The 21486-nt window shown below is 44.8% G+C and overlaps 1 protein-coding gene and 1 pseudogene across 1 annotated transcript in view; both read right to left on the reverse strand.

The window, feature by feature from the left end:
* Positions 1-2191: 2191 nt before the first annotated feature.
* DNAH9 (dynein axonemal heavy chain 9) overlaps positions 2192-21486 on the reverse strand; it is a 343788-nt gene continuing 324493 nt past the window's right edge. Inside the window, exons 67-69 of the mRNA XM_059668596.1 lie at positions 17581-17763; positions 3468-3857; positions 2192-2777 (exon numbers count right to left, since the gene is read on the reverse strand). Of these exons, the coding sequence (XP_059524579.1) occupies positions 2550-2777; positions 3468-3857; positions 17581-17763 (801 nt within the window). The 3' untranslated portion in view covers positions 2192-2549. The remainder of the gene's footprint in view (positions 2778-3467; positions 3858-17580; positions 17764-21486) is intronic.
* LOC132218468 (gamma-sarcoglycan-like) lies at positions 6694-9580 on the reverse strand (annotated as a pseudogene).

Below are 21486 nucleotides of genomic sequence, written 5' to 3' on the forward strand. Positions count from 1 at the left end.
ATCGATGTTTCTAACTCTCTATCCCTCTCCCTCTCTGTAAAAAATCAATAAAATATATATTTTAAAAAAAGTATGATACCAAGTTTTATTCAACGTACCTATAGTTTAACTAAGACTTAAAACTTTAAAGTTTATTAAATTAATTTTAGGGAACATTGTGGAGTGAAAGAAGATGTAGTGTTGAGGATTGAGAAAGGTATGTTGAGATGGTTTGGACATATAGAGAGGATGAACAAAAGGAGATAGACGAAACAAGTATACAAGACAAGTGTGGATGGGAGAGTTGGAAGGGGTTGACCTCAGCGAACATACCTCAATCAGATTGAGGACGTTTTTAGCAAAGGCCAGCTTAGGAGTACCCTAATTAATAACAATGTACCTACCTGTATAGTTTAAGTTTAAAAAATTTGGCTCTCAAAAGAAATTTCAATCGTTGTACTGTTGATATTTGGCTCTGTTGACTAATGAGTTTGCTGACCACTGGCTTAGGCTGTCGTTTTTGCCAAAGTGTTCTGTGCCTTAAAAATGTCTTTATTTAATTTTGTTTGTAGGTATTAGGAAGAAATCAATAGTATTTATAGCCCTATCTAGAATTTTATGAACACATATATCTAACCTGCCCACTTGTCCTTGTCTCAAAAAGTTATGTGCCCCAAAGTGTCCTGCTCCAGAGAGTGAGACTTCCACCCTCCTTCCACCTGGGTCTTCCCCTGGCCTGCTCTTATTTTTCTGTCCTTGGTGTGAGGGTCAGGGAGGAGGATGCTACTGAGGAGGACAGAGCTGAAAACACAACCTGTAGATAAGAAACTGGTAGTTGGCAAACAATGGGAACTATATTACTGGTTGAAGAGAGGAGAGACCAAACTGAAGTTGGAATTCCTGTATTCCAGAGGCATTTGTTAACTTCCTTCTATCAGGAAGATGAGGAATAGGGCCTCTTTTTAGGTGATGCAGGAACCACAGGGCAGAAAGCAGGAAAATCAGGATGGAATAGACAAGAGATTCTGCAGATGTGTAGGATTGTGGGATTTTATGCTTTAAAAAAAATACTTAAATGTTTTTATTGATTTTAGAGAGAGAGAGGGAGAGAGAGAAACATCGGTTGCCTCCCACATGCACCCAGGTCCAAACCAAAACCCCAACCTGGGCATGTGCCCTGACTGGGAATCTAACCAGCTACCTTTCCGTGCATGGGCTGACACTCAGCCAGCTGAGCCACACCGGCCAGGCCTGCTTTTTATGTTTTAAGTCAGGAGTTCTCAAAGTGTGGTTCCCAGACAGCTGCTTTGGCAAGTTGTTAGACTTATTGAACCATAAATTCTAAAGGATGGGCCCAGCAATCTCTTTGTTAACAAGCCCTCCCATGGGACTCTGATGCCTGCTCAATCCAGAAAAGTCTGCACGATATGTGGGAGCAGAGATCCTGAAAGGGTTACTGGGCCCTCCTCAATTCTTCTTACCAAAGAAGCCTAGCCATGGAGTTCTTTAAAACACTGAAACTGTGGAACTCCTTGAGCTCCCAGTGAAAAATCATTCCACAGAGTAAATTCTCGGAAACTTCTAGGTTAAACAGCTTTAAGTGAAGGGTTTCTTCTTGGTTCCCTCCTGATGATCTGATGGATGACAGAGATACAGGAAACAGCCTATTATTCACAGTGTATTCTTAGCAAATGGTAGGTGTTAGATAAAATGTATTAAATATGTGTGAATGTATGTGTGGGATATTCTCTAGAGTAGTGATCAGCAAAGTATGGCCCACTGTCTGCTTTTGTAGACAAAACCTTGTTGGACTGTGCCAAACCCATTTATTTCTGTATTGTCTATGGCTGCTTTGGGGCTACAGTGGCAGAATTGAGTAGTTGCAACCAAACTATATGCCCTGCAAAGCCTAAAATATTTACCATGATCCTTTACAGAAGGTGTGTGGTGGCTCCTGGTCCAGAGTAATGCTTCTTAAACCCTAGTGTGCATACAACGCACCTGGGCAGCTTGTTAACAAGCAGACTGATTTACGGGTGATGCCAGTGGTGCTCCTCTGTGGAGCAGCTGGGAGCCAGAGCGCAGCGCATAGGTGCCTGCAACAGCGTCAGGGCTCGTGCTTGTGGCTTTTTTCTCTTTAGCTCTAAGGATCATTTATGACCCTGCAACTCAAAGCCTGGACCAGACACAGTTGGAGAATAAATCACTTTATTAGGGAAGGTTCGGTGTTAGGAAATGCCTCTCCCCTAGCTCCTAGGTCCACACTCTTCCAGCTCACCATGCCTTTAAGGCACGTCTCAGACTCAGCTCTGTGGGGTTAGTTTTCTGGCTACGCTCGGCTCTTCTGAAGAGAGCTAAGCCTAGCCCAGAAGAGTCGAGCCTATCTCTTTATTCCTATAAGTAATCAAATGAAGAAAACATTCCTTAACAGAGCACAAGGCTAAAAGGATTGTACAGAATTGTGAGTGCTTATGATTTCTTGTCTTTATGTGTCTGTGATCACCCTCAGCTACTTGTCCCTCTGGGCAGTCTCCAGCCCGGCCTTGTTTTCTCAGTGGCTCTGCAGGAAGCTAAACCTGGAGAAGCAAAGCTACTCCAGCTAGAACCCACTTGGATGGGTTCTCCTTGGTCTTCAGGTTGAAAGTCCACACGTAGGTGGGTCCCCGCTGACATGTCTTGTATACAGGACAAGCGTAGACACTGCGGCAATCTTGCTTGTCTGCAGGAATGGCCTTGATGAACATCACAGGCATCGGGGGTGTCAGATCCTTGAGCTTGGCCTCTGTAATGACCCCAGCCTGAGGACAAGAATGTGAGGAAAGCCATGTTAGATCAGACCCAGAGCTCAGCCAGCGGCCTGCTCCTGCAGAAGATCCAGGAGATGAGACTGGGAAGGGCTGGCTGCCTCTATGCCTTCCCCTCACAGGTTCTTTCAGCAACCTGCAGTGGGATGCACCTGATGCTGCTTTCTGGCCTGAATCACTTTTGCAAGGAGAGTTCCAAAAACTGACATTTTTCATATACAAATTAATCCCTTTGAGTCTACCTGAGTTTTATTTTGTGATTCATTCATTTCATAAGCATATTGAATGTAACTATTTGCCAGATGTCATGCTAGGTGCTGGGGTAAAGATGAGTAAGACACAGCTGTCAGCAAATGCTTTCGATTGTAAGCCTTTGGCTATATCCTGTTCTAGTTTCTGATGTGACCTCATCCACCATTTTGACTTTTTGAGCAGAGGAAGCTATGCTCCATCTTCATCCATAGAATAGGGATCAGAGCTGTTGCTTTTACCCACTTCCCTCCCTCTGCCAAGCCTGTGCTCTCTGCACCATCCCTGGTTGCCTCAAATGGCTTGTCAACCTCAAGGAAAGATGATCTAGGTCAGAAGATTCAGGATACCCCTTTTAGTAAGCACACTTTATGGGAGGCAGTGTGTATTTAACCAGCTCACAGAGGGTGTCCCGTGGCCCCTCCCAGGATTTACCTGTGCATCCCAGCGAGCACCTTCCATGAAGAGGCCATGGACATAGGCTCCTTCCCGAGGAGGGCTTCTGAAATCCTCTCTATTCTTCTTCGTCACGTCACATTGCAGGGCCATCTGGTCTAGTGGCCACTCATTCTTGCGGGCCATGGACTGCATTATGGCGGTCAGGAAGGACTGGGGGTTGAAGAAGCCTGTCAGCCACACCGTGGAGGGCATTGCAAAGTCGCCTACCCAAGCCTCCAACTCCTTGATTCGGCTGAGGAGGTCCAAAAACCAGACGGACAGGCCTGCCGTGGAAGGGTAGGCTCGTCTGGCCCAGGGCTCTGGCACGGTGTCTAGGTACAGGTTGTTCTCTAAGTTCTCCATGTCACTGGTCATGGTCAGCTCCCCCTGAAGACAAAGAATGGGAGGAGAAAGTGAGGGGGCAGCAAGTCCCTGCAAACAGCCAGCCTTGTGGATTTCTGGCTCATGGCCCTCAGAAAGACAGGGGAAGACTCCAGGGGTGGGCGGCACAATGACTGTCCCATCTAGTACTTTATTTGAAAGGTTTGTTTCATCCAAGGCGGGTCCTTTAAAATTCTCCCTGCTCCAGTTACATCAGTCTACGCCTACCTACTGGTGGTAGTGGACCCGTCCACTGCAGACCTCAAACCACCGGTGGGTTCCATGCCGATTCAACCCCATCCAAAACAAACTCCATGACTCTTCGCTAGCCTTTGCATGCAGCTTGGAAACATAAGGTTACACAGTTTAATTTACAGATGGTTTTCACTGAAAAACTTTCTTTACGAATTTCATTTAGCCATTGGAAGAGGGTTCCTTAAAGTCGCCTAATAGTTTGATTTCTTTTTTATTGTTAATATATTTTATTGATATTTTTACAGAGAGGAAGGGAGAGGGATAGAGAGTTAGAAACATCAATGAGAGACAAACATCGATCAGCTGCCCCCTGCATACCCCCCACTGGGGATGTGCCGACAACTAAGGTACATGCCCTTGACCGGAATCGAACCTGGGACCCTTCAGTCCGCAGGCCGATGCTCTATCCACTGAGCCAAACCGGTTAGGGCTAATAGTTTGATTTCTGAAGGAAATCCTTGATTTGGGGGAATATAGATCCTCAGGCTTCAGCTTTGTGTGTGTATGAAGAATGCTCATCTCTCATTCTCTTTTCTCATAATGTCTTTGGTATCAAGTTAATTCTGGCCTCATAACATTTGTTGGAAATTATTCCCTCTGCTTTTTTTTTTAATTAAACCTTTTATTTTTAGATAATTGCAGATGCACATCTATATATATAAAAGGCTAATATGCACAGTGTCCCCTCGGGAATTCGACTGGGAGACTGGGAGTTCCATCACTCGGTATGACGTGTGCTGACCACCAGGGGTGGCGCGGAACATGGCGGGCACACAAGGATTCGTTGTATAGTCACATCCGATTTTCTCCTGTCACATCCTTTCTATAACCCCTAGTGACCACTGTCCTAGTTTCCATTTCTGTGAGTTGGTCACTTCAGGAATACTATGTAATTGGAATCATAGAGTTTGAAACCTTTTGGGATTGCCTTTTTTTACTCAGCTTAATTCTTTAAAAATTTATCCACGTTTTTGCATATATCAAATAGTTCATTCCTTTTTATTTTGGAGTAGTATTCCATAGTATGTGTAGTAGGCAGAATAATAGCCCCTCCCAGCTTTTTATTCTGTTTTGGGTATCTATCCTTCTACCCAGTACCACACAGTATTAATTATCCTATCTGTATACTGTAATAAGTCTTGAAATTAGGTAAACTACTTTTCCCCCACCTTATTCTTTTTCAAAATTGTTTTCACTCTTCTAAGTTCTTTGTTTTTATACATAAATTTTAAAATAATCTCTTCTGTATCTACAAAAGGTTCTTGCTGCGATTTTGATAGAAATTGCATTAAACCTATATATCCATTTGAATAGAAATGACATCTTTACTGCGTTATGTTCCAGTCCATGAATAGTATATGGCCCTCCATTTATTTATATATTCTTTAATTTCTTTAACGTGTTTTGTAGTTTTGAGTATACAAGTCCTGTATTTGTTATACTTACATGCAAGTATTTTAATTTTTGAGTGGTTAAATGGTTTAAATTTTGGTGTCCATGTTTTCATTGCTTGTATATAGAAATATTATTAATTTTTTGTGTGCTTATCTTGTATCCTGTGACCTTTCTGAATATTTTTGGTACTTTCTTTTAGTACTTTAATAATACCTCTCCACTGTCTTCTGCTTGCATAGGTTCCTACAAAACATTTGCTGTCATTTTTTTTTCCTCCTTTGTATATATTTTCTATTTTTACCTCTGGTTGCTTTTAAGATTTTTCTTTACCATTGGGTTTAAGAAACTTTATTGAGGTATCTTTACCTAGTTTTCATTAGACTTATTGTGTGGGACTTGTGCCTATGGGTTTATAGTTTTCATCAAATTTGCAGAAATGTGGTCCTCAATTCTTCAAATTAATTTTTTTCTGTTTACCTTCCCCTGCTCAACCCTTTCCTCCTAGGACTCTAATTATACCTATGATAGATGATTGCACAGGTCACTGATGCTCCATACACTTATGTTTAGTCTTTTTTTGGGGGGGGAGGGAATATAGGTTGATTTTTGCTCATTGACTATAAAGAAATCATAATTAATTTTGTATAATTTATTTCTTTGACTACATATTGAAAATCAGATCAACCTTAAAGTCCATTTAAAATATATTTTCTTGTGAAACTTTACATACTTCACATTAAAATTAAGAGAGAACTCACAGGTTTGAGTGATATAATGAAAACACATCATAGAATTTTGGGGCATCTTAGTATTGACCAATGCTACTTTTGGGGGAGTTAGATATCCACACTTGAACATCATAAATTAATTCCACACAGCAATTCACTATTTCCTTGTAGATTGACATGTACAAGAAAGGAAAAGAAAATTCACAAGGTCCGGATGAAAATCAATCTAGTAGAATGAACACATTCTTTTGTTATTTCTTTGGCTTTGGCATCTACCACCCACACACTGTTCATCTGAACCTTTTCATTTGCACAGTTTCCTTTTTGAGTTCCTTTTGAAAGTGTGTCCTACTTCCATCTGCCACCTCAGTTTTCCAGGGTGTCAAGTTGCTCTAAGTGTGAAGGCTTAAGATCTCCAAAGTTCACTGAAACAAGGCAGATTCTCCATGGAAGATGTGGGTGGTTTAGGGACAGATGTGACTGTTTTCCTATCATGTGGTACTTGCGCCAGCCAGACAGGTAAAGCTTCCCATCTGGACACACACAAATTTCATAGAGTCTTTGTGAGCTGCCAGCAGGACCCTGGGTTCCCTGAACCAACTTGGGTAAACATACAGTTTCATTTCAAGCACAAGCATCCCATCATTACTATGAAATAGGATGTCCATTTGAGAAAGGGCCTTGATTTTCCCAGCATGAGCTTTCATATGAACACCTTTGGGGCATTCCTGCTTAGACTTGGTGTGGGAGATTCTAATCTCAACTCCTGAAATGGGTCAGCTCTAACGAGAGGTGTTTCCACTGAAAGTTCAAAAAGAGCCCCTTCAGGCCCAGGTACTCGAAGTCTATCAGCACCGACCTCAACCTCACTTTCATCAGCAGCAAACAGTGGTTGGCCTTCTTTGGAACTGACCTGAAACTGTTGACTCTGGACTTTTAACATTTTGAGACCCATTTCCCCCCCGCCAAATATGTTTTTATTGATTTCAGAGAGGAAGGGAGAGGGAGAGGGAGAGAGAGATAGAAACATAATGATGAAAGAGAATCATCGATTGGCTGCCTCCTGCATGGCCCATGCTGGGGATCGAGCCTGCAACCTGGGCATGTGCCCTTGACTGGAATCAAACCTGGGACCCTTCAGTTCTCAGGCCTACGCTCTATGCACTGAGCCAATCCAGCCAGGGCTTGGGACCCACTTTTAATCTTCCTTCATTTACAGTCACATTCTGAGTAGACTGTAGAGGCAGAAATGAGTCCCAGGCTTTTTTGGCGCAGGGAAAGAGGCACAGACGTGAGGTGCCTGAGGAGAGGCTGGGAAAAAGCCAGGCAGGGAGATGTGGCCAGGAGTCCTGCATTGGGACTTTCTTGAGCTTCCAAACTTAAGCAGTCATTTCACCCCAGAGGAGCTCTTTTTTTTTCTTTTCCCCTCATTTGGATAGTTTCATTACTCTATTTTCACTTACCAATTGTTTCTTCTGCACTACATAATTAATTGTTAATTCTCCAAAGTATTTTTTTTTTTCATTTCAGATAATATATTTTTCATCTCCATATATTTCACTGTCTTTTTTTATATCTTTGTTTGCCATTTCATTATGGCCTTATTGTCTTCTATCTTCTTGAACATATAGAGCAAACTCCTAATAGTTGTCTCAACATCCTTGTCTACTAATTCCGTCATCCCTGGCATTTCTGGCTCCATTTCAATGGATCAGCTTTTCTCCTGGCTATGGAGTCCTGCTTCTTTACATGCCTCTAATTTGTTTATTTTATGTCAAATGCTGTGAATTTTACATACGTGAGTGCTAGCTTTTGTCTTATTCCTTTAAGAAGCGCTGGAATTTATTTTTTGCTTGTAGTTAACTCACTCTAAGTCAATGGATCGGCCAGAAGCCTGCATTTCAGCTTTGTGTTAGTTAGTGGGAAGCAGGGAGGGTCTAGACCGGCTTTTAGTCTAGGTCCAACTTAGCCCACTACTGGGCTTCTCCCTCAGACCCCCCGTTGTGTGCGTCCTTTCTCCTCTGGCTAGTGGGAACGCGGCCTGTTCTCCGCTTTGTGTGAGTTCTGGTAATTGTTTGCGCTGCTCCTTTCTGGTGGTCTTTCCCGGCTTTGGGAGTTTTTTCTCACTCATGTGCGGAGCAGTAGCCAGCCCAGGCTCGGGGTGCGTCTGCAGATCTCTGGAGCTCTGTGCAGTCCCTGCCTTGGGTGTTCTACTCTGCAACTGGACCTTGGCCCCCAGGAACTCACTTGCTTCCTCAGTTCAGCAGAATTTGGGACTCTTTCCTGAGGCTTCCTCCACACAGTAAGTTTATGCAATGAGGGGCTCACTCAATGAGGGGAAACCTTTCTTGTTTCCTTTTATTCTTTTTTTTTTTTTTAAAGAGGAAGGGAGAGGGAGAGAGACATAGAAACATCAATGATGAGAGAGAATCAGTGATTGGCTGCCTCCTGCACACCCCACACGGGATTGAGTCCACAACCTGGGCATGTGCCCTGAGCGGAAATCGAATCATGCCTCCTAGTTCATAGGTCGATGCTCAACCACGGAGCCACGTCGCCTGGGCTTATTTCCCTTTTCCCAAGTACCACAGTCCTGGGGTACCTGTCGTTTTTCACATATTGTCTGGTTTTCTAGTTAAGGTAAATCTGGTTTGTCGGCCATAAAAAGAAAACCAGATAAGTCCCTTTTAAGCATCAATTCAACACTTCACAGAGGTTACTATCACAATTACAAAAATTTCCTTTTGTAACCAGGGTCCGTCTCTGTTTGGGCCAAAAAGGAGCTCTCAGTGTGGAAAAGGAATTATTGAAAACCTTAACGTCATCAAGCCAAGGACCTTTAATGGACTGATGAATGTGCATGTGTGTGATTTTCTAACTCCCTGATTTATAAAGGCAAGCACACTGACTTCTGCCCAGGCCACACGGGATTTGCAGTGGTGAACACGCAAATTACTTTCAACAGAACGACAACTACTGAGGAGTGGATGGGTGCAGCCGAGCAGCTGAGCTCCCTTCTCCTCCTCACGTCACCTTTGCTCTTAGACACACAGCCACACAGCGAGGGCTATCCTAATTCTTTTCTCCCAGAAATGTGTCACAGTGAGAAGAATCCTTACTTGCTGAGCTGATAGTCTAACTGAGGAAGCAGGGTTTATATCTGTGGAAAGGCTTGAGTGATGACTTCAGGGCAGTTTCTAAGAGATGCGGTTGAGTGTAGATGGATCCAGGAGCACTGCTGGATCTATAAGCGTAGACGAGTACAGTGAACACCATCAGGTGGCACAGGTCAGAGAAAGGCTTATAAACAAGGTACATGTACAGGTGTGTTTCTAAGATGGGAAAAGCCATAGCGAGGCAAAGGGGCTAGGGCAGGGCTGTGGCAGGCATGTCTTGGCAGCGCTGGGGGCTGCATCGCGCAGAGAGGGCAGTGGCTGTGCACTGTCTAGGGAGGCAGGAGGGCTGGGAGGCCCGAATCAGTGGTTCTCAACACCCCTTTTCTAACAGACATGATGGGTGATGCCCATAAACAGGACACAGTCCCGCTGCTCAGTAGCCTTGATGCCACTTCACTTCGCTCATTCATGAAAGAGAATCGAATCAGGTGTGTGAAAGTGCTAACAAGCAAGGCAAAGCCGCTCACGTAATGCGTTGGTGCGCCACGAAGCCGGAGAAGCAGGGAAGGGGTGTGGCTGGGGGGACCACTAGGTCAGTGGTTCTCAACCTCGGCTGCACATTAGAATCACCTGGGAATCTTCTTAAAATCCTGATTTCTCCTCATCCTCCGGAAATCCTGTTTCTTTGTTACTAATGTTGGGGCCCCGCCCAAGAGGTTCTGGGTTGGCAGGAGGCGCTCACGCTTACACCCCTGTCCTTGGTAGCTTGCTTGCCTGCTGCTGCCGTTGTGGCCCCACCCCATAACCAAGAAACAGAATTTCCGGAGGATGAGGCCCAGAAATCAGGATTTTAAAAAGATTCCCAGGTGATTCTAATGTGCAGCCAAGGTTGAGAACCACTGCACTAGGTCCACACCAGTCAGGCTAATGCAGCAACTTGTCTATGGGAGGCGCCTCCAACCCTCAGAGTTGACAGGTGAGAGAAACCTCTGCTATGGGCTGAATTGTATCCACCAAATTTGTATGTTGAAGCCCTAACCCACAATGTGACTGTATTGGAGATGGGCCTTTAGGAGGTAATTAATGTTAAATGAGGTCTTACGGGTGGACTTAGTCCAATAGGATTGGTGGCCTTAGAAGAAGAAGAGAAGATCAATCTCTCTCTCATATTCCTCCCTCTCTCCCCTCTGGCCATAAGAAGAGGAGAGAGAAAGTGGCCATGTGTAAACCTTGAGGACTGTGAGAAAATAAATGCCTGTTGCTTAAGCACCCCCAGGTTGTGGTATTTTGTTATTGCAGCCTGACCTGACTAATACCCCCCAGAGAAGAGAACCAGAAGGGCGGTCAATGGTAGAAGTATTTGCAACGGACCAAAATAATGGCCTTTAAGAGCTCAAACCATTTAGTGGGGAGGGGCTTCAGTTCACCTTTGGGCAGGATGAGGGACTCTTCTTCTGGGAAAACTACCTGACATTCTCCCTAGAGGACATAGCTGGTAGGCAAGTCCCTACCCATTGTTTTGGGCCTTACATTGCATGCAATACAGATGCCTTATCTGTGGTTGGCAAACCGCGGCTCATGTGCCACATGCGGCTCTTTGGCCCCTTGAGTGTGGCTCTTCCACAAAATACCACATGCGGGAGCGCACGTACAGTGCAATTGAAACTTCGTGGCCCATGCGCAGAAGTCGGTATTTTGTGGAAGAGCCACACTCAAGGGGCCAAAGAGCCGCATGTGGCTTGCGAGCTGCGGTTTGCCGAGCTGCAGTTTGCCAACCACTGCCTTAGGTCTGCTGTGTCCAATCCAATGACTACTAGCCCTATGTAGCTACTTAACTGCAAGTGAATTAAAATGATAAAATTAAATATTCCTTCCTTAGTCACATTAGCTACATTTCAGAGAGGAAAAGAGAGAAAGAGGGAGATAGAAATATCAATGATGAGAGAATCATTGATTGGCTGCCTCTTGTATGCCCCACACTGGGGATCGAGCCCACAACCTGGACATTTGCCCTTGACCAGAATCGAACCTGGCACCCTTCAGTCCGCAGGCCGACACTCTATCCACTGAGCAAAACTGGCTAGGGCTATATTTAAGTTTTTTAAAAAAAAGTATTGATTTTTTATAGAGAGAGAGAGAGGAAGGGAGAGAGAGAGAAACATCGATTTGTTGTTCCACTTAGTTATGCTTTCTTTGGTTGATTCTTGTATATGCCTTGACCGGGGATTGAACTTGCAACCTTGGTGTATCAGGACAATGCTTTAACCAACTGAGCTACCTGGCCAGGGCTCTACTTGTTGCAGTTTTAATAAAACATGTTTTTTTGGGGGGCATACTCTCACACAAACTTGCTTGCCAAACTGTAGTTAAGAAGATATGCAGACAAATTAAGACTCATTACAAAATTAAAGTCCAAGAGACTTAAAAAAATACATGGGCCATATTTATTTTCCTTTTTAAAATTAAAAAATTAAGAATTTTTTAATGGCCATTTTACTTACATGATTATACAAAGCTCTGGGGTTTTGTTCAACCTGGGTGTGTCTATGGAAATGTATCATACATGTGAGTGTTGTCTGCCATGTGGGTAGCCCGGGAGTAAATGTCCCCCATCCTGGAGTCGTCCCATAACATGACTGACAGACGGGTCAGCAGTACTGGAAACGTGGTGAAGATGTCCTGTCCTTTGGCGCCTCTTCTGAGGGCTGTGAGAGAGAGACTCAGATGGGACTGGCTCTGCCGGCCACCGTCATTTGCTTGTACAGTGAAGTCCTGTGTTCCTGGGTATTTCCCTGGCTGAGTCCACTCCTTACTCTGGGTTACCATGCCTCCTACAGCCAAGTGCCACTCTGACAACAGTGATGTCACATGAGCATCTACTTCTGTGACTTCTGTTGTGATAAGGAATGATGTGCTTAAGGTTAAAATATATGCAGGAGAAAAGATTTTTAGGGCAGTGAAACTAGTCTCTAAGACACTGTAATGGTGGATACATGTCATTACACATTTCTCCAAATCCACAGAACGTACAGCATCAAGAGTGGACCCTACCCGGCTGGCGTGGCTCAGTGGCTGAGCGTTGACTTATGAACCAGGAGGTTGGGGTTCAATTCTGGTCTAGGGCACATGCCCGGGTTGTGGGCTCAATCCCCAATGGGGGGCATGCAGGAGGCAGCCGATCAATGATTCCCTCTCATCATTGATGTTTCTATCTCTCTCTCCCTCTTGCTTCTTCTCTGAAATCAGTAAAAAAAAAAAAAAAAAAAAAAAAAAAGAAAGAAGAGTGGATCCTAATGATGTAAGCTATGGTCCTTGCTTGGGTCACTGTGATGAATCAAAGTAGGTTCATCAGTGGTAACAGCTGGACCACTCTGGTGGGGAAGTTGATAGCGGGGAGAGCTATGCATGGAGGGGGCAGAGCGACATGGAACTCTCTGTACCTTCTGCACAATTTTGCTGTAAATCTAAAAATGCTCTAAAAATAAAACCTGATAGTAAAAAATATGCAATGCTTACATTTTAACACCCTTCAGAAATCTGAAATCATTTTGATAACAGAGGAACATAAGACGTGTAACTTGGTTTTCTTAAGAATTTCTCACATCTGCTTATAATTTATTGTGACAGAGATTTTGCATTTACTAATTGAATGTGTGAATGAGGGAGCCTTAGAGAAGTGCTATGGTTTAGGTTTTGTCAGTTTGAGAGTGACGCAGGAAGGAGTTAGGGAAAGAAGAAATCATTGGCCTGGTATTTCCGTTTCTGATCTTGGATATTTCCATGACCTTGAGCGGAAGTAGAAATGCTTCGTCTTCAGAGGAAGGGTGAGAAGAAACGAGAGAACGCTGCCCTCTATTCACTAAGTGGAACTGTGTCCCTCTTAGGAGAAGAATAGATCTACAGCCTCTAGGGCAGCGTTTTCTGAAAGGTGTTCAGAAAACAATTGTTTATTAAGGTGCTGCCAGAGTGGTGGAGGCCGGAGTTGGCAGACGGGAAGTTTCTGTGGCCAAACTCTGGGTAGTGAGGCCCTTCTTAGACTCAGGCCCACCAGCCTAGGCAAGCCTGCTTAGTCTGCTCAAGCCCAGTCCCCTAGACTCCTCCAGCCTGGATCCCACGTCAGACCAATGAACATCTGCACTTACTGACAGGTCAACAGGCAACGAAAAGAAAACCTACGGAGAAACAGTGAACCCCTCTCTTAAGACCCATTTCAGGGTCCTGTGACTACCTGGCTGTGACCTTAACCATTGTATTCATCTATCTTATCCATAAGTGCTCTCATAAACTTTCTTTGGTATATAGAATAAAAACCTTATTTATCTGGTAGGCCTTCATTGCTTTAAGTCACTGAGCTTGTTAAAAGCTCAGATTCGCAGCCTCCAGTCCAGGACTCCAACCTCTGGAGGGCCAAGACCATCTGTCTGGAAGGGGCACTGCTGCAGTGTCTGAAGTGGCTGGTGCTCTGGGCTGGCATGCGGGCAGCCAGCATCCGTCCCCGGGGACATCAGCACCCACACGCTTCCTTCTCCAGGGGCTGCCAGCTGCCCCTGTCCTGAGGGTGAGCTCCTGCCTGCTTTTTCCTCCATGAAGATGGTCTTTGCAATCAGTTTTCTTTTGTATAAAACATGAGCGGTGAGGAAGGTGGGAATGATATGGGTTCCACCCCTTCCTGGCTGGCTTCCAGGCTGAGGGTGACCGCAGCCCATCCACCTGAGGTTCTGATGGAGTGTGGCCTGAAGACCGAAGGCATTTGGGCTGGGGCAGCTGCCTGGTGGGTGGTGTCTGTCAGTCATTAAAGGGCCACAGCCAGGCACCCCTCTCAGACATGCCCTGTAACACGCAGTGGATCAGAGTAAGGAGCTGGAGTAACTCTCCAAGTCTGCAAGCTGGCCTTTCAGTTTCAACATCTTTCACATACTTAGAAACCAATTTTGTCAAGCAGAAGGGATAATCAGCCTCTGAAGCATAGGGAAAAAAGTTTGATGCCATCAAACATTTGAATAATTTAAAAAAAAGTCCTCAGCCCCGCCCAGATTCTAGGCTGGCCATGGGTCCGCCTACGACAGCACTTCCCCAGAATGCAATACAATGCAAGCTGCAAATGAGAGCTGTGTAGGCACTTTTACATTTTCTGGTAGTCACATTTAGAAAAGTAAAAAAAAAACACAACAAAAAACAAAAAACAGATGAACTTAATTTTTGCAATGTATTTTATTTAATTCAATATATCTAAAATGTCAAATATTTCAATATGTGATCAATATAAAACTATTAATGAGGTATTTTACATTTAAAAATCTTTGAAATCTGGCGTTTCATTTACGCTTATGACACATCTGATTAGGACTAGCCATGTTTCAAGTGCTAACCTGTCATTAGCAGCTACCGCAGTGTACAGGGCAAGTCTAAGAATTTGGCGTCTCATGTAATTTTCTTACACAGGCAGAGAATTTTCACCACTGTATGACCCTTTGAAATGTATAACTAGTTGTTATTGTGAAGAGTGAATTGGCCTTGGCCTTTGGGAGTTTTGTACATCAGGCTTTTGTGCATTTGGTTAGTGGGAGTCAGGGCCCTTGACCAGTCAGCTCTGATACACTTGCAGGACCTGGTTCTTCACTATGTAAGGCTGAGCGCCAGATTTCTGATGGTGGTGAATTCCTGTGGGAATTCCTCTCTGTGGAAACATGGTTGTGACCAGCTGACCACCCCCAGGTGACCACCCTGCCTTCCCCACAAGCTGTGTGCTTGGAGTTCTCACAGTCATCCGGGCCTCTCAGTTCCGCTAACCCATTTTGGGTAGCATTATGGTTTCCCATCCAGCCAACTGTGAATGATTACAAGTAAGAATTTCTTTATCATAAACACTAAGAGTGTTGATTTAATGATTTAAAAAGTTAGATGTTTTCTAACTTGGTGCCCAGCCTGGGCAGAGCATTTGGGTTTGCCTGTGTACTGTGCCAGGTAGCGTAAGTTGTCCCATGTCCTCCTGCGCTCCACCTAAAACCCTCCTAGAACTTTGAAGTGACTGTTGAAGAGAAAGAGAGGAGAGGAAAGGAAAGAAGTGAGAATTTCCTCCCGCCCTCTCGCCAGGTAAGTTGGTCAGCAAGGCCGATCATGGTTTCCCACCAGCGTTCGGGTGGGAAGCTTGGAGCTGAGTAGCTTCTCACTTCTTCATCCATCAGAAGGTGCCCCTCTAGCATGGAGGGCAAAGAGCTCATGGATCAGCCCCGCTCGCCTAGACTGAAATAAAGAGAGCCCTCCCTGCCCCCCTCGTCTTTTCCCAGGCACGCTCTGCAATTCTGACACCAAACCTCAGGGAAAGCTCTTGGCAGAAAAATGAGTGAATGAATTGGAAGTCGAATGGGTAAACAGACTGCTCCAAATTGCATGGATCCAATAGGCTAAGGTTGCAACCAATCTACTCAAGATAATTACTAATGTGTACCTGCCTGCCACAGTAATGGAGCCGCACAGTGTGACAGGCAGAATCCTTATTTACACTTGAGATTGTTCTACAAAGTTTTGTATTTCATTTCATTACAAGCTGGAGCCTAATTTGGAAACATTGTCAGCTTTCAACATCCCTTCCCATCTCACCTTTCTCCTTATTTCTCTCCATCCATATTGGGGGCAGAAGGGAAATGAACAGATATTTAAAAAACCCACTAACCTAGATTTTGCAGTTTATTAGGTAGTTTCTATGTGACCACATTGGGAAGAAACTCCTGTCTGGTTTCCCTGTGCACACGTGACCATCGGCCTGGAAGGCAGCAGCACACCACAGCCCGACGACCAGGGCTGGGCTGAGATTTCATTGTTGGCTACAAAAGTGGGCTCTCACTTTCCCTCTGTGTGGGGTCACAATTCTTTTACTAAACCGACAAGTCACCTTCAGCCACTCCTAAAAGGCAGCAGGCCCTCCCCACTTACATGTTGTTTTTTTTTTTTAAATATTTTATTGATTTCTTAGAGAGAAAGGGAGAAGGACAGAGAGTCAGAAACATTGATGAGAGAGAAACATCGATCAGCTGCCTCCTGCACATCCCAAACTGGGGATGTGCCCACAACCAAGGCACATGCCCCCGACCGGAATCGAACCCCGGGACCCTTCAGTCCGCAGGCCGACACTCCATCCACTGAGCCAAACGGGTTAGGGCCCCACTTACCTGTTTACAGATGAACGGTTATAACAATGCCTACCTATTAGGCTCTGTGCTCCGCATTTGACACCATATGCTTATGGTGCAAAAAGTAACCTTGTTTACATAAACGCTTGTAGAAATAGGAGGCTCTTTCACCAATCGGAGAAACCTCAGCTTGTGCAACCTTGGCTCTTTCAGATCTTTGGATCTTAGAACCACCTCAAGGCTGTAAAAGATTAAAATCCTTTCCTTTCCCCTGATGGGGTGACAAGACTTCCTGCTAATACCTATGGGTACTTACCACGTTGTTCTCAACACTCTATGTAAATGAATTTACTTGGTTCTCCCAAAGCCCTATGAAATTACCCCTGTTTTACACATGAAGAAACTGAGACACAGCGAGGTTTAAGTCACAGAGTGAGGACGTGGAAGAGTTGGGAGTTGATGCCAGTCTAGAACCGTACTTTTAGGACCCGAGGACAGAAACTGCAGTGCAGCCTCCTGGAAACTCAGAGGTAGAAACACACCTTTTTGCCTCACGGGAAAGCGATGTTACCTATGGCAGTAGAAGACACTCGGGTGTGAAGACTTCTGTCTCGGTGGTCATTCAGAGTGTAGTCTCCTGGACAGCTCACCTACCCAACCAGCCACTCATAGCTCATTCTAACCAGCCATGGGCAAACTACGGCCCGCGGGCCGGATCCGGCCCATTTGAAATGAATAAAACTTAAAAAAAAAAAGACCGTACCCTTTTATGTAATGATGTTTACTTTGAATTTATATTAGTTCACACAAACACTCCATCCATGCTTTTGTTCCGGCCCTCCGGTCCAGTTTAAGAACCCGTTGTGGCCCTCGAGTCAAAAAGTTTGCCCACCCCTGTATCTAACCTCAGCACAGCATCAGGCTTCTAGGCCTTGTGTCTTACCCGCCCTGCAACATGAGCAGACTCTGGTTTCTGGGGTGACACCCTCTTGGGCATCTGGATTGCTGCAGGAGAACTGTTCTCCAGCTCCCAGGATCCCCGGTCCCACTTTCTCCTCAAGGGGGCCCAGCTGGCAACGCCCTTCCCACCCAAGTCCTCACGCACCTTCAGGCCGAGGTGCAGCTCCCTCAGCGAGCGCCGGATCTCCCTGGTGAGGGTGTTCATCCGCTCACACTCCTGCAAGGCAACCACGATGTAGGGGGTGCGCTCCTCCACCCTGGCCGTCAGCTCTGGGATGTTAAACTCGTCTGTCACCCGCTCCAGTATTTCCTCCAGAAGGGCCTTGACCTGCCCACACAAGAAACACAGGGTTAGAAAGGGGGTCTAATTCTCCAGAAGGACTCACTGTCCAGTATTAAGGCATCAAAGATGACAATCATCCATCCCTGGCCCTCCTCTGGCCTGCTTGCTTAGGTCAACGAGGTCAGGGGTTGAGGACCAACCACGGATGGCCTCGCCATAAGCTGTGACTTATGCAACCAGCTGAAAAGATGAACACAGATGCTTTTCCAAGAGCTGAGAGTTGGAGAAACCCAGAACTGAAACAGCTGTGAGAATCAAACTGGAAAGGCATTTGGGCCGCACGAAGCTGGTATGTATATTCCATTCTGAGTTTCCAGGAGGCTGCACTGTGGTTTCTGTCCTCGGGGCCTAGAAGAAGCACCCCCATCTATCATGCAAACCTCCTCCCCACCCCAAGGTGCCTTTTGTCACACAACCTGTCAGCTAATTAGACCAGGGGAGCGAGAACAGCAGCGCCTCTCTCCTGCAAATTGGAGTTGAGGTACCGAGATACTGACTTATTTGGGGGCAAGCGTTTGGAGGCTGAGCCTGCCATTTTGAAGTAATAAGGAAGCCCAGGAGGTCTGTCAGCAGAGAAAGAAAAGTGAAACAAGTGCAGACATAAGACCTGTGGCCAGCAGAGAAGGAGGGAGCGAGGGAGGACGCCAGCAAGAAGGCGTGCAGCCTTTCAGGCCCTCAGAGGCAAGTAGTGGCAGTCTAAGGTTTTTGTCGGTTCATCGTCTCTCTCCCCATCTTCTTCTTAACTGGTCCTTATCTTGTTTATGAAATTACCTCTTCCTCCTTGTTTTGGGGTACAGTCCTGGGGCCCAGCCCTCCCATGACCTAAGTAGGCCAATCAGATATTTTTTTTCCAGGAACATGAAAATTTGAACCTCAGGACTAGGACCCAGGGGCAAAAAGTGGCTGGAGCCACTGCCAGGATGGAAGTGCCCTGAGAGGACAATGCACTTGACTTCTTTCTCAGGATTACTTTAAGCATATATATATTGATTTCAGAGAGGAAGGAAGAAGGAGAGAGAGATAGAAACATTAATGATGAGAGAGAATCATTGATCAGCTGCCTCCTGCATACCCTCTACTGGGGATCAAGCCCACAACCTGGGCGTGTGCCCTGACTAGGAATCAAACCCTGACCTCCTGGTTCATAGGTTGATGCTCAACCATTGAGCTATAGTAGTTGGGTCCAGAATTCCTTTGATACGGTGAGCTATTTCTTGCCTATTTCAGCTAAATTGGTCTCTGTTGCTTGCCACCAAAGGACCCTGACTGAGTGAATACAGTCCTGTTATGCATTACCTATGTGAATTTTAGCAAGTCATTTAGGTCTCAATTTTCTGCATCTATAAAAATTTCTAAGAGCGTTTTTATCCACCTGTCCCCTCTCCCCTAACTCCCGGGGCTGATGCAGAGATCAAATAAAATGAGTTGATGAATGTGGCAGCATCTGAAAGCTATAAAAAAATCCATATAAATGTAAAGGATTATTAATATACGCGTTGCCGTGTATTGTTAACACAGAACACATTCTCTAGGAAAAGAGCTGATGTTAGAAAAAGGGAAGTACAGCTCATCACCCTGTCACAAATGGGTCTCTGGTGCTGTCACAGCAGCAACTGGAATGGAATTTTAATGGTACCTGAAAGCTGCTGCTGGGCTAGGAGACAAATGGCTGAAATTATATCAGATTTCTGTCTCTGGAGCAGGATTTGAAGAAACAGTCCTATAACAGGGAGCTGCCATTCAGACGTTATTCACAAAGAGATGAAAAGATAGTCTGGAGGCATTGTTCCAAAATACATTGAATGCGGGAAACAGTTCTATTCTGTCACTGATCCCGCCGAGCGCGTGGAGACGGGCCGAGGCCGGGAGGACTGTTAGGGACACCCACAAGCCCGTCTTCTGCTCAGAGAAGCTGGGCAGATGGGAGGAGTGGGCTCCCAGGGATGTGGTCTACTTTACTTACACAAACACCTCTGCCGTTTTTTTGGGGGGGAAGGTAATAAATGCTTACCATAAGGGTCTAAACATTACAGATCCATATGATATTAGAAGCAAAATCCTCCCACAATTTTGCCTATTTCCTCAAAGCGGGGGAAAAAACCACTAACTGCTAATGTTTGGGTTTCTAATTCCTCTAGGCATCCTTCAATCCATATAACTCCCTCCTTCTCCCTCCCCTCCCTCCCCCCAACGTTGATCTTGTCTTCCTTCCTTCTCCCTTTCCCCTCCCTCCCCATCTTCCCTCTTCCTTCCTTCCTTCCTTCCTTCCTTCCTTCCTTCCTTCCTTCCTTCCTTCCTTCCTTCCTTCCTTCCTTTCCTTCCTTCCTTCCTTCCTTTCTTTCTTTCTTTCTTTCATCACCAATGGAATCACACTATACACAGCTTTTCCCACCTTGTAATAAATCTTGCTTTTCCCACCTTGTACTAAATCTTGGACATGTTCCCTTGTTAGTACATATGGATTTGCCTTGTTTTTTTTTTTAAAAAAACAGTATAGCTTATTTCACTGGTGCGGCAGACCATAGTTTATTATGTTACTCCCTATTGCATGTTTGGTCTGTTTATTATTTCTACTACTATAAGCAATAAATAAGTAATAAATAAATAGAAATGTATCATAAAATCTGCACTTTTGAGTGTTCTCACTGATGGTTGAATTCCTACACATAGAATTATGAGTAAAAATATGAAGATTTTAAATTTTAGTAGCTATGGTCAGATTGTTCTATAATTTAAACCTCCACCAGCAGAAACAAGAGTGCCTGTTGTCCTAGGGGGCCCTCCTCACTGCATAGTATCACATTAAAATTTTTTTGCCATTAGGTGAAAAATGATATTTCACTTAAGTTCATTTAGTTATAGTGACATTGAGAATATTTTTATTGGCCACTTGTATTATTATGGCCAATGATTATGAATTTATTTTGTGTCCTTCTTCCCCCTCCTCTCTTTTCTTTCCTTCTTTTACCATATGTAAGAACTCTGTATAATAGCAAAAGTTGCCCATTTCCTGGTATCTGTGGTGCTAATAGGTTTCCCTAGTTTGGCAAGTGATCATAGTTCATCCATTTCTGAAAGACACACACACACACGCGCGCGCGCGCGCTCCCTTGAATTAGTTGGAAGAAGGGGATAAGGAAATTATAAGAACTGGAAGCTTCTTTGAATGTTACTTGGAGAATATCCTATTACCTATATCGTCCCAGCCTTTTTCATTTTTAGAGCTGGGAATGTTTTCCATTCTACATGGTTTAGATTCTGGGTAATGTAAATCTCGTCTCTTCCTTTTATTCTCCAATTATATTGTACCATCAAATGGTGGATTGATTTAGGGCAGCTGCCTGCAAGTCTGCTCACCTGCCTCAAGTTGCCAGGGTGCAAATCCCTGGGCCTAAAAGTTTGATGACTCCCAGGTTTCTTCTTTTTTTTTTTTTAAAAAAATTCTTTATTATTTAAACTTACACATGTATTACATATGTCTCCTTTTCCCCTCAGTGACCTCTCCCCGGCCACCCCCAACTCCCAGCTTTCTTAATCCTTCATCTTCCCCGTATGTTTTCTCATAAAGCAATGGAATCTCTAATGAAAGGAACCTGAGTGTTGTGAGTGGGGGTGGGGGTGAAGGGGGCACACCTCTCAGGATGAGTTTGCTTGTGTGGGAAATCTTCATAAGAAATTACATTTCAGTGCCCCATTCCTTCCTGCCCT

Source organism: Myotis daubentonii, chromosome 16 (assembly GCF_963259705.1).
Source record: "Myotis daubentonii chromosome 16, mMyoDau2.1, whole genome shotgun sequence".
NCBI classification, from domain to species: Eukaryota; Metazoa; Chordata; class Mammalia; order Chiroptera; family Vespertilionidae; genus Myotis; species Myotis daubentonii.